Below are 11,931 nucleotides of genomic sequence, written 5' to 3'. Positions count from 1 at the left end.
ACTCAATGGCCTGCAGAGGCCAGAAACCAGTGTCTTCCTCTCGACGGCTGCTGGCAAATAGTTTCCAACGAGAATTGACCAGCAGGCCAACTGGAACGCTGGGCATTTCCAGACTCTCAAGGTCTAAACACTGCCTCCCAGGCAGCTGTGCTCTGTGAAGCTTCCGCAGGGTGCGTCACCCACGCAGAAGAGGGAGCCCGGGACCTGAAGCAGCCACGATGCAGGCGCTGGGACGCACCTGCAGGCCGACCCCTCCACAGAAAAGCACCACCAGCCAGACTGAGGAGGGGCTCTGCACCAGGCCTGCTGTGGTTAGCAGGGGACACGTTGCACAGACACAAGACAGGGCTTGTCACCGGGAGGAAGGCAGGGATCTCTGGGGACGGCCGTGTGGCACTGCAGACAGAGCAGCAGAGCCCAGGAGGGGCTGCTATGAGGGGAACCACCAATGCTGACTTGACCGGACCCTCCTGGTGGAGTGGGCGCCCAGCGGCTAGTAAGGAGCCGGAGAAGAACCAACAGTAGACACAGAGAAGGCCAGCTCCACGTGTGAGCTCTGTAGGTACACCTGTGTGTACACGTGTGTGTGTGTGTGTGTGTGTGTGATGGGGGGACCATCATCACCTGTAGCAAACGCAAGAGGAAATCTGGAAAACTGGATTATCCAGAAACACAGAGCTTCAAGGAAAGGCTGGAGGCTGGGACAGGAGCCTCCGATGCTTCTGGAAGCTATTCAGACGTGTGCGCAGTCCTGTGACACATGACGGGGACTCTGCTTGCCAACATCACCTGTGGTTTTTCCCTGCTGGTGTTCGTGGTTTTCACTCATCAGAGCGTGATGCTGGCAGACGCTGGGACCCCCGGTGGAAAAACACGAAGGAAGTGGAGTGTACTTTGAAATAGTTTTATTGGCTCATAAGACCTTTGCATATAAAAAAAATACCCAAAACACTATGCAGTATTAAATCACAATTACATATTTTTACCAAGTGAAACTACCTAGAATATACATCTTTTAAAGGAAAAGAAAACCTACAGAACCGAATTCTGAAGTGACGTCGTGACTTAAAACTCCATGACAAGATAGGTAACTCCTCACAACATTAAACGACTGCACGGAGCTGCCAGATGTCTCATGAGCATGACACCGCGCAGGGTGCAACTGAACACAATTTCAACGCCACACGCTTAGCTGCAGCAGCTGTGCCCCCGCCAGGCCTCCTACCCTCCCAGCACGAACGTGGGGCGGCCGTCACTTCCACCAGGCCACCCACCTCGCAATCCAGTGACTCTCTGGCCCCCCAGGAAAGGACGCATCCTCCTCGGCCTCAGCCCCCGAGTCAGCACCTCCGCTGCTTAAAGAAATCCACTCCCCGCAGCTCCTCGGGCAGGTACTCCTGGTCCACGGGCTCACTGTACGCGGGGTTGTACTTGTAGCCCTGGCCGTAGCCCAGATCCTTCATGAGCCTGGTGGGCGCGTTGCGCAGGTGCAGCGGGACGGGGGGCAGGGGCCCCTGGTGGCTCCGCAGGCAGGCCTTGACGTTGCTGTAGGCGCTGTACACCTCGATGGACTTGGGGGCTCGGGCCAGGTAGACCACGCACTGGGCCAGGAGCACCTGGGGCGGGAAGGCAGCGCGACAGGAAGGTGGTGGAGCAGCTCCCCCACGTCTCCAGGCAATTCTGTACCTGGGACAGGTCTGCGGGGGGCTGAGGGTCGCCTTACCTCGCATTCGGGCATGCCGATGAAGTGACAGCCCTGGTAGGCGGCCACAGCCTGGGTTAATGCAGACGGGTCTGCCAGACCTGCCACACACGGAGACAAGGGCAAGTTATGTCATGATGCACCCACCCCGTCCCGTCGCTGCCTGCAGACTCGGGGCCCCAAAGCCACTCAGCAGGATTGGATCTCAAGAGCTTACTCCAGAGCTGTCCAGGGTCAAGACCTGTTTCCTCGTGGACAAAACCTCTCCACCCATCAGGAAACACAGGAGACTCGGTATAACCAGCATGAGGCAGCGAGGCCGTCAGGACGGTCATCCGGATGGACGCGTTCAAGGCCGAGCATCAGAACAACGAGGAAAGGCAGCCCCCGGCCCCCTGGTTTAAGTCACGCCCAGAACATGCCATTTCTATCTCAGGAGCTGGGGAAAGCCTGAGCACTCGACTGCGAAGCCAATTTAAGTATTTCTTTTATCTGGGAGCTACTACAGGTTTGCTTCCAGACCAGCACAATAACGTGAGTGTTGTGATTGGGCAGACAAGGAATCTGCGGGTTTCCAGCACACAGAGGGGATGCTCGCGCTACCCTGGGGCCTGCAGAGTGGCCAACAGCTTTGTGCCTAAAATACTTTACTGCCGAAACATGCTACCCGTCCCCGGGCCTTCTGCGAGTCATCTTTCTGAAGCAGTGACATCATAGACGACTTGGCCAATTCCATAACCAATGTAACAGGAATGAAAACGCTGGAAACATCACTGAATTACGGAACCGGGACACAGAGACACCAGGCAAACAAATGCCCTCTGAAAAACAGGGTCTGAAGCGGGGTCACCGCAAACCTTCCATCTGCGAAGAATGCACCCCGAGCACAGCGCAGAGCAAACAAGGGGGCCTGCACCCCGCTGGGGAGTGGCCACTGAAGAGGAAACAGAGCCCCTGGCCACGAGGCAGCCGCCGCCCACCCGCCCTTCACACCCCACGCGGCCGTCACTCACCCACGTCCTCGCTGGCAAACCTCACGAGCCGCCTGGCCACGTAGAGCGGGTCCTCGCCGCCCTCCAGCATGCGGCCCAGCCAGTAGAGCGCGGCGTTCTGGTCGGAGCCCCGCATGGCCTTGTGCAGCGCCGAGATGCAGTTGTAGTGCTCCTCTCCTGGGCAGCAGAGCCGTCCCTCAGGCGGGGCTCGCGGCCGCCCGGGCCGCCTCCAGCCCACTGGCCGATCCCAAGGAGGCCCCGACTAGCCTGCGACCCGGGACAGCCCGAGGCGGGCGGGGGCCTGGCCACCCTTGGACACAGAGGACACGTCTGCTGCGACAAAGGTCACCATGGTGATGAAAGCAGGACGGTCAAGGCCCCGGGCTCTAGAACCTTATCAGCCATGTGACTGGGCAGGGTGCTGACCCTGTGTCTCAGCGCTCGTCTGTAAAACGGGCCTGAGACTCACCAGCTCACTGGGTTGCGCCAACAGTGAATGCCATGGAGAGAGGAAGCCTGGGAGCGGGCAGGGGCCAGTGCTGTTCATGCCAGCTTCTACTTTGCTTTAGAGCCTCAAATCCCACCCTACCTCTGCAGAAGCCCCACCTCAGAGAACCGGTTCCATGTGGAAGTGTCTTGACTCTAGAAAGATCTGAGCTGCTTGCTGGATCCCACAGATGGGTCACTTTCTACTAGAAATGACGGCAGTCCTGGGGGTGGGCCTCTGTCTCAGCAGCGTGGTTCCCAGGGCCCGGCTCCCACCTCCGTTTACGGACACGGCCTGGGAGACCATGGCTCTCCAGGAGCTCAAGCGCATCGGAGGGTCTGCACGTCCACTGGGGCGGGGGCAGGGCTGCACGAAGGGGCCGCCCATGGAAAGTGACCCCGAGAAGCAGGAAGCCCAGGCCGGGATGTGTCTGACAGGTGCCGTGTGCGCATGCGTGTGCGGGAGGGCTGGCGTGTGCGGCTGGCGTGGGGGCAGCACTGACACTGGGGAAGGACACGCCCCGGGAACCGGTCAGCCCGCATCTGGGGAGGCGCCGTCCTCTGCAAAGTGGGGCACCATTAACACCACCTCCTGAGGCGGTTTTGAAAAATTAAAATCAGGACGAGCTTCAGTGCAAGCTAGTGTCAGCCGGCGGCCTGCTGGTGTTCACACCTGACAGTCTGCTGGCGAGGGACAGAACGGCTCCAGGGGGTCCTGTCAGAAGGAAGGGTCGCCCTGGGACACCCAGTAGGGAGAAGGGCCGCTGTGGCCAGAACCCCCAGAAGCAACGGAGCCCAGCATGGGGACCTATTTCGACGTCTGTAAATGTGAACCTGTGTTCACGCCTCCAACTCCTGCTCTGGCCAAAATGAGGCCAAGCTCTATGGCCGGATGGTCTCATTGTGCAGGTTTTCTGAGCACTTACACGACTTTGGGGGCATGGAGAGCTGGGGTCAGAGATGCCCAGGTTGCTGGGAGAGGCTCTGGTGAGCGGCAGTCACATCAGGACACACAGGACGCTGTGACCAGCCTTCAGCGAGTCCTCAGAGGCCCCAGTTGGCTAAGGAGCTTCAGTCACTTTCCCAAGGTTGCAGGTCCAGCTCTGCGCCCTCCTCGGGAGGCAGCACCTGAAGCTGCAATCACTGCCACCATCCTCCCCCAGCGGAAGTACTGTCCACCACCAAGAAGCATCTGGAAGCGGTCTAGACTTGGCACAGGATGATAGCCGGAGTGCCATCTGCTTCCTTTTACACGTTACTGCAGAGCGCCTGCCCTCCTGAGTCTCAACTCACCTGCCCTTCTCACCACCCAGGCCTCTTACAAACGTGCCATGCTTGTGACATTTAAGAGTGCCAGGTGGGGAGTTCCCATCGTGGCGCAGAGGAAACCAATCCGACTAGGAACCATGAGGTTGCCGGTTCAATCCCTGGCCTCACTCAGTAGATTAAGGATTCAGCATTGCCGTGAGCTGTGGCGTAGGCTGCAGACATGGGCTGGATCCTGCACTGCTGTGGCTGTGGTGTAGGCCGGAGGCTACAGCTATGATTCGACCCCTAGCCTGGGAACCTCCATATGCCAAAGGTGCGGCCCTAAAAAGACAAAAAAAAAAAAAAGACTGCCAGGTTGGGAATTTACTAAGAGCTGACATTAAATCTGAGACGGGTAAGTGCGGTTTTACAAAAACAGGTTTAAGTACACACAACAAAACTAATTTTTTAAACGTTGCTACAAAATAAAAGCATCAAGTTCCATGTAATTTTCAGTTGAGACTCTGAAAGATAAAGATTTTAATTCTCATTAAACTAATAAAAACGAGCCACTTATCACAAAAGTTTGCCCCTCGAGGTGATCACTGACCACACAGCCTGCCAAGTGCCGGCGCTCCAGGGGCAGGGAGACACACGCACCTCCCTGCCAGGCGGCCCAGGGGCCAGGGCTCTGAAACCAGCTCCGAGTGGGGGGCACCTGCCGCACCGGGAGCCCGCCTGCCACGGCCACTCACCTGCACGGTCGTAGAGGATGTGAGAGCGCTGGAGGCCCTCCTTGACGTCACCCTCAGTGACCAGGACGCGACCGGGAGGGTAGGTCTGCCCGGTCTTCTTCCCGAACACCTTCCTGGCACTGAGCCTGGCCAGCACCGCCAGCTGCAGCCCGTTGAGTCCAGCCCGGGCGTCCCCGTCGCTGAGGTGGGCCAGCGTGTCCACGGCTTTGTCCTCTATGAACACGGAGGGCCTGCAACACCACCAGGCAGTGTGTCCCACCACTCACCCTGCAGCGTGTGTGACCCTGCGCCCCCTCCAAGGCCACTAAGAGCCACCGGGGCTCAAGCCCGGCCTGGATTCTAACCACAGTCTACCTGGTTTGGCATCAAGGCAGAGAACTGCCTGCTCCCGGCCCCAGGAGGTTGTTTTATGGGACACACGGCCCTTGGCATCTGTGGGTTCTACACCCGCAGATTCAACCAACTTTGGATGGAAAATGATAGTGGGAAAAATTTCAGGAGGTTCCACAAACCAGAACCTGAATCTGCTACCCGCCAACAATGGTCTGCCGACAACTAGTCAGCATTCACGACGGGTTACATACACTGGCCCGCAGGTGCCACCACTCGGCGGGCGGTGACTCAGAGTCTGTGAGAGAACAGCACAGCGGGGACGTGAGTGCGTGCAGGGCCGGGAGCCCAGGACACTGAGGCGCATGACACAAGCACACTCCTGGCGGCTGCACAGGACACATGGAAAGGCCTCCGGCTCCCGCCTCCAGAGCACTGACAACTGCGCGGGTGCAGGGCCACCTGCCTCCCACGGTGCACACCATGATGGGCCAGGACCGGGCCGCTCGACGCCCTCCACCCAGGGAGGGTCCACCGCGTGCCAGCACGCTGGCTCTAAAGGCCAGGTGGCTCAAGTTCCTCGTCTCACAAACAAGCAACCCGGTGCCCGGCACCTCGGGCACAGCAGGACCGAGCAGCAGGCTGGGACGCTTCCCAGAGGGCGTCCTTCGGGAGACAAGTCACCCAACCTCCCTCGGAACGTGAGCACTGAATTCACCATCGCGTCCCCAAACGCGGCCTTCACAGGGCAGGTCTAACCCGGACTCCTCGAGCCTAATCCAGCAAGGCCCCCCACTCCCGGTCTAGTCACGAGAAACCACCACCCTGGAGGGGTCCATTCCTTCCTGGCGGGCTGCACGCTGCCCCCGTGCAAAGCAGAAGTCACGTTTCCAAGCCACAGCTCACCCAGGTCACTGCCAACCTCCAGCTGAATCCATAGCAACAGGCTGAATCAGGCACCTGCTGGGCCAGGGCATGTGTGACACAGAAGGGGGCCAGCTTCTCCACCAAGGACCTCAGGGAGTTCCTGACCCCACCCCGACCCACTCGCTCGGGTGAACAGCTTGGATGCTATTTCCAGAGCCCAGCCTTCCAGTTAGCGGCCTCCTCTCCCACAACAATCAGCTGGATACTGAACAACTCCCATTAGACTCCTGGTGGCAGCCTGGGCCGTGGGCACAGACTCAATGCCCACCCCCCATTCCAGACCGGACACTCACGACACACTTGGAGGCACCAATGGCTCTTTGCAGAGCTGACAGACCATTCCTGAAACAGATTTTAGATCATTTGGGGAAAAAACTATAGACAGCCCACGCTAAAACGGACCCACAGCAGAGGGGTGCGGCAGCACCGATGTGCTTGGGGGGGATAGGACCCAGGGCTCAGAGACAGCACATCTGTGTGTGTGTGTGGCGGGGTGGGGTGGGGTGAACACAGGCAGAACCAAATCGGCCTGAACATCTCATCTCAGAGCCAATAACAGCACCGCTTCCCATCTCCCAGAAGGCTTCCGAGCGACGAGCCGCAGGACCATTTGCAGGAGGAAAAGGACAGAGCCCCAGCCCTGACAGTGTCCCTGAGGCCAGGCTCCTGGGTGATGACATGGGGGTCTCCCCGTCCCCACCCAGTGCTCAGGCCTCAAGGATAGCAATTATGTTTTATTCTCCTTGTATCCCCAGCGCCTGGCGGGGAGCAGGCGCTCACTATCTCCATGGCAAACGGACTGGCTTTGATCTTCCCACAAACTGTGCCCCCCACCCCCGAAGAGGCACAGGGAAAGGTGAGGGCGCTGATGCTCGCCAGGCGCATCTTCCCTCGGTGCGAACTTGGTGCCAGACCCCTTCTTACCCGAGTTAAAGACAGGCTTTTGGAACCTGCTCAGGTTGGGTGCTCTGGGCACAGGACTTGGCCTTTGTGTGTCTGCCTCCTGATCAAAGGGCAGGGGATCCTGACACCTACTTCCAAGGAGACTAAATGACGAGACAGAACCCTCCGAGCAGCGCCATGCGGGAGCCCTCAGCAAACGTCAACTACTCCATCATCACCCACAAGAATCATTTTATTTTAATTTTACTTTTTTTTTTTTGTCTTTTTAGGGCTGACCCATGGCATATGGAGGTTCCCAGGCTAGTGGTCTAATGGGAGCTACAGCTGCTGGCCTACACCACAGCTCACGGCAACGCCGGATCCTTAACCCACTGAGCAAGGCCAGGGATTGAACCCGCAACCTCATGGTTCCTCGTTGGGTTTGTTGACCACTGAGCCACCATGGGAACTCCACCAGAATCATTTTAATTAGCCTGCTCTCTGGAGCTGCAAATCTTCAAGGCAGAGCAATAAGCTCTGCTGCTTCCATGGTAACCAGAGACAGACAGATGGACAAAAGCCATTTCAGCCCTGTCAGCCAACCCCTGAAGCCCTGCCTCGTCCGTGGCCGGACCCACGGCCTTCACACCACAGGCCTGCACCGTCACCTGGTCCCCAGACGGACTCTTCAGAGCACTCTGGAAGCCGCACGCGACCTACGGCCTGGAATCCACCCTCCTCCACAGCGGCGTGACCACACCACACGCTCGTTCACACTCTCATTTTCAGCAGCACATGCCCGTCAGACGGCAGTCAGACTGCAGACCGAGAACCACTCCCCCCCCCCAAATTAACCCAGCACGCCCAGCAGGCATTACTGTCTCACCACGTGACCAAAACGAGCCAAGGGAACCAGCTTACTGTCCTCCCCACCACAAAGCTGCTGGCGCTGGGCACGCCCCTCCAGCCCAGGGGTCCCCAGGAGGGGCTTACTCGGAGCTGCTGTTGCTGCTGTGGCTCAGAGGGTCGGCGGGGCGGCTGGAGTCCAGGACGTGGATCCCCAGGGAGTTGATGGCCCGCATAAGGATGGTCACCACGGCCTCCACTGGAAGCTTCTCGAGAACGATCACCCGGCAGCGGCTCAGCAGAGCGGCGTTGACCTGGAAGGAGGGGTTCTCCGTGGTTGCCCCGATCAGGGTGATGGTCCCACACTCCACGTGAGGAAGGAAGGTGTCCTGACCGCGGAGAGAAACAGAGCACAGGGACCTGGTCAACAACCTGCAGGACCCCGGGGAAGCCAGCGCTCCTTCCTTTTTCTAACTTTGAGGTCAGCATTAGATCAGCCACTTAAACTGTTCACTGTGAGTCCTGGTGTCTCAGTGAAAAATTTCTAGACACTGGAAACCTGAAGTAAAGTGGCTTTCCCGATTTGCATGACTCAGAAATCTACCAGCAGTTTCACTCACCAGATAAAGCATTTTCTGGTCACTAAGAGAAGGCGGGGAAAGGGACATAAAGGAGAAGGGAGGCAGTCCACGCCTGTGCAGGTGGAGCAAGCAGCACAGCACCCGCCAGACCCGAGCACGTGCACCGTGACCACACGCGCTTCACCTTCAGGTTAACCACCGCAAGGACCAAGAGGCAGACGGGAACACACCTGCTGAGATTTATTGAATCGATGAATCTCATCAATGAAAAGGATGGTTTTCCTCTTGAAAAAGCTCTTCTCGTTCTGAGCCTGTTTGATGACGTCGCGCACGTCGGTTGTCTTGGCGCTGGTTGCCGACAAGGTCACGAACCTTATGCTGTGTTTCTTGCTGTTGTTGGCGATGATGTGAGCCAGCGTGGTCTAGACAGAGGACAGTGTGGGAAGCTGATGAGACAGAGCAGTGCTTCAGGGGCTCGTGCAGCCGCAGCGCGTGTACCCGGCAACCGAACACGGAAGGGGGCTGAGCAGCAGACACAACTCAAAATACTGCGGGACGGTTTTAAACGTCAAGAAAAATGCTGTAAATAAAACAGGGAAGCGACTACACTTGGGCTAACCTTGACCTCTTCCGCTCTGTGCCTACCCCCGGGGATGTCAAGTCCACAGCTGGAAGCTTCTCAGGGCAGCTTAGAAAAGGAGAGCAAGCCTTTGAACTGAGAGACCAACAAAGACCCTGTGGAAGGAGGTGAACCAGCAGCACTTGGGCCCGTCAGTACTTCCTGGGGAGCAGCAGAGAGACGGGGCGGGGGGGGGGGTGGCACTGCTCAAGGCCAGGCACTCAGGGGAGCTCGAGAAATACACACGGACTACTACTCTGCTACCCACCATCTGCAATGAGAATGGGAGTCAGGAAAAAGGAACACTGACCAAGAAGGGACCAAACCTGCTCCTGGATGACCAGAAGGGCGGCATTTTATCTTCTGGACGTCGTGCAGCATGTCAGACACTGTGCTGCTGCTTTGCAACTCCCAGCCTACAGGCCACATGTGCCTTCTGACTGGTCACCAACCACTGCGCCGGGGCGGCCCAGCCCACCAGCTCCCCAGCCCACCAGCTCCTGCTCCGCATCTCCTGGGAGCACACCCAGCACGCCTCCCTAGGGACCTTCCCCGCCACCTGCCTCCACCAACAGCTGAGAGCTGAGAATGCCGCCGCAGGGTAAAGCGCTGTCTGGGTTACCTCCTGGCAAAGAAAGTACACTGAAAACAAGAGGGCGCCACACCAGCAAGACGCATTCTAAGAATGGGAGTAGAGGAAGGTGTGGTTAAGTTGTGGGAGGTGAAACCAGAAAAAAAAGGAGACAACTTATAAAGGCTCTTGTGCACTGAGGAGTCGGAACCTCGACACTCTCTGCACCCCTTTGCACTTGACCCTGGGTTTTTCTCTCCATTCCCTGGAGCTCCTTCTCCCTCCTCCTGCAGAGACAAAAACCATGCCTCCAGCCTTAACTCCTGTCTCCTTAAGACTCCTTAATGCCGTCTCCAGGGTTCTCTAGATCCCGACATCCTAAGTGGCCTCATCTGACTGGAGCTAACCCCTAAGAAGGTTCACAAAACTGGACGCCAAAATGCACCGATGTTTCTTCTCTAAGGGACAAGGCTCACGAGAACAGCTACGGAAACGGTAGGTGACAGTGACTAGCATAGGCACAGCTCTCCCGTGAGTCCCCTTAGATGAGTCAGGCCTCAAGGGGAGATAAAAGCCCGTCTATTAAAATAAACCAACAGCCAGAAAGAGAAGGAAGCACACTGCCATTTGAAATTTTTGCGATTATTTTTTCCAAAACGGAACCCACACATCCACAAATAGGACGCACCAGCTCGCGTTTCCTTGAGACCCGGGTCATGAACCAGGCGGGGGCCTCGAGAGTGGAACGCCGCGGAAACCCAAGTCCAAGCCCCCAGATTCTCGCAAACGGCTGCACTCACACATCGCCATCCTGGCACCGACCAGACCCCGCGATGCGGAGCCCGGGGCGCGCCCTCTCCCGCCACCCCACCCCCCGCCCCTGCCGCGGAGCCCCCCGCGGCCTCACCTTGCCGCAGCCCGGCGGCCCCCATAGGATGAGCGAGGGCACCTCGTTGGCCTCCAGCAGCGAGCGCAGCAGCGTCTCGGGCCCCACGGCGCGGCCCTGTCCCACGAAGTCCTGCAGCGCGTCGGGCCGCAGCCGGTCGGCCAGCGGCTTGCCCTCCAGCATCTGCCGCACCTCCTCGGCCGCGGGCGCCCGGGCGTGCGGGCGGCCCCCGGGGGCCCCGAAGGCGGCGGCGTCCGCGTCCCAGCGGCCTGCGTCCTCCTCGCCGTCCGCGTCGCCCGCCGCCTCCTCCTCCTCCGGCGCCTCCGCCTCGTCCCAGCTCCGCGGGGACGCGCTGCCCGCCGCCGCCGCCGGCCGCTGCCCCGCGCCCTTCCTGGCCGGGCTGCCGGGCCGCGCCACCGGGAAGTCAGGGATGAGGCGCGCGCCGCTGGGCGTGGGCGGCGCGTCGTAGCTCTCGCGGCTCTCGGTCTCGCCGCCGTCGTCCGGCTCCTCAGCCTCGCCCTCGCTGCTCTCGGCCGCCGTCGGCGTGGCCGGCTGCTTGAGCGCCGAGCTCTCCGACGGCCGGCGCCGCTTGGCGCGGGGCGGCGCGGCCGCGGGCTCCGCGTGCCCCGCCGGGTGCAGCAGCAGGCAGCGGTCCAGGTGCGAGTTGATGTGCGCGGCGGGCATGGCCTGCTGGCACACGGGGCACTGCACCCGGTGCAGCTGCGCCAGGAACGGGTCGTCCTCGGGCCCGCTCACCTCCATGGCGGCCGCCGCGCCGCGCACCCCGCGCCGCCCCGCTAGGCCCCGCGCCGCGCGACCCTCGCTCGGGGAGGCGGCAGGACGCGCGCGGGCCGGGGGAGGGCGCCGCTCATGCCTCACGTCCGGGGCTGCCCGCGTCGGCCCGCCCTCGGCCGGCGGCCCCGGCGCCTCGCGCGGTGCGCCGGGAAGGGGAGTCCGTGGAGGTTCGCCCGGCCGCCGCTGGCCACGGCTCACGCGGCCTGTCGGGAAATGTGGTCCGCGGAGGTTCGGGCGGCCTGACGGGAAGTGTGGTCCGTGGAGGTTCGCGCGGCCTGACGGGAAGTGTGGTCCGTGGAGGTTCGCGCGGC

At 60.0% G+C, this 11,931-nt stretch overlaps 2 protein-coding genes across 7 annotated transcripts in view; one reads left to right on the top strand and one right to left on the bottom strand.

Moving 5' to 3' along the window:
- Positions 1–890: 890 nt before the first annotated feature.
- On the bottom strand, positions 891–11,837 carry WRNIP1 (WRN helicase interacting protein 1). Of its 2 annotated transcripts, none has more exons than XR_014809447.1 (7): positions 10,847–11,837; positions 8,980–9,171; positions 8,316–8,557; positions 5,184–5,413; positions 2,716–3,024; positions 1,724–1,803; positions 891–1,616 (listed from the first exon to the last, which is right to left on the bottom strand). XR_014809447.1 is itself a non-coding variant. In XM_021100108.2 (7 exons), the coding sequence occupies exons 1-7, from the start codon at positions 11,585–11,587 to the stop codon at positions 1,341–1,343; spliced, it is 1,917 nt and encodes a 638-aa protein (XP_020955767.1). In that variant the 5' UTR covers positions 11,588–11,837; the 3' UTR covers positions 891–1,340. The 2 variants fall into 2 exon arrangements, 1 of the variants encoding a protein (XP_020955767.1); XM_021100108.2 differs by having other exon boundaries at positions 2,716–2,871.
- MYLK4 (myosin light chain kinase family member 4) overlaps positions 11,187–11,931 on the top strand; it is an 89,937-nt gene continuing 89,192 nt past the window's right edge. For 2 of the 5 annotated variants that reach the window (XM_084967200.1, XM_084967213.1), the window contains exon 1: positions 11,331–11,482. The gene's annotated coding sequence lies outside the window, so the exon portion shown is untranslated. Of the gene's footprint in view, positions 11,483–11,931 lie in introns of all 5 variants that reach the window. The other 3 variants (XM_084967220.1, XM_084967208.1, XM_084967204.1) reach the window with 3 other exon arrangements.

Source organism: Sus scrofa, chromosome 7, assembly GCF_054392235.1.
Source record: "Sus scrofa isolate SSC_HxYL_T2T_F1_AM1 chromosome 7, Sscrofa_HxYL_maternal_Yorkshire_Landrace_v2.0, whole genome shotgun sequence".
Classification (NCBI taxonomy): Eukaryota; Metazoa; Chordata; class Mammalia; order Artiodactyla; family Suidae; genus Sus; species Sus scrofa.
This window is presented reverse-complemented; position numbering and strand designations above follow the sequence as displayed.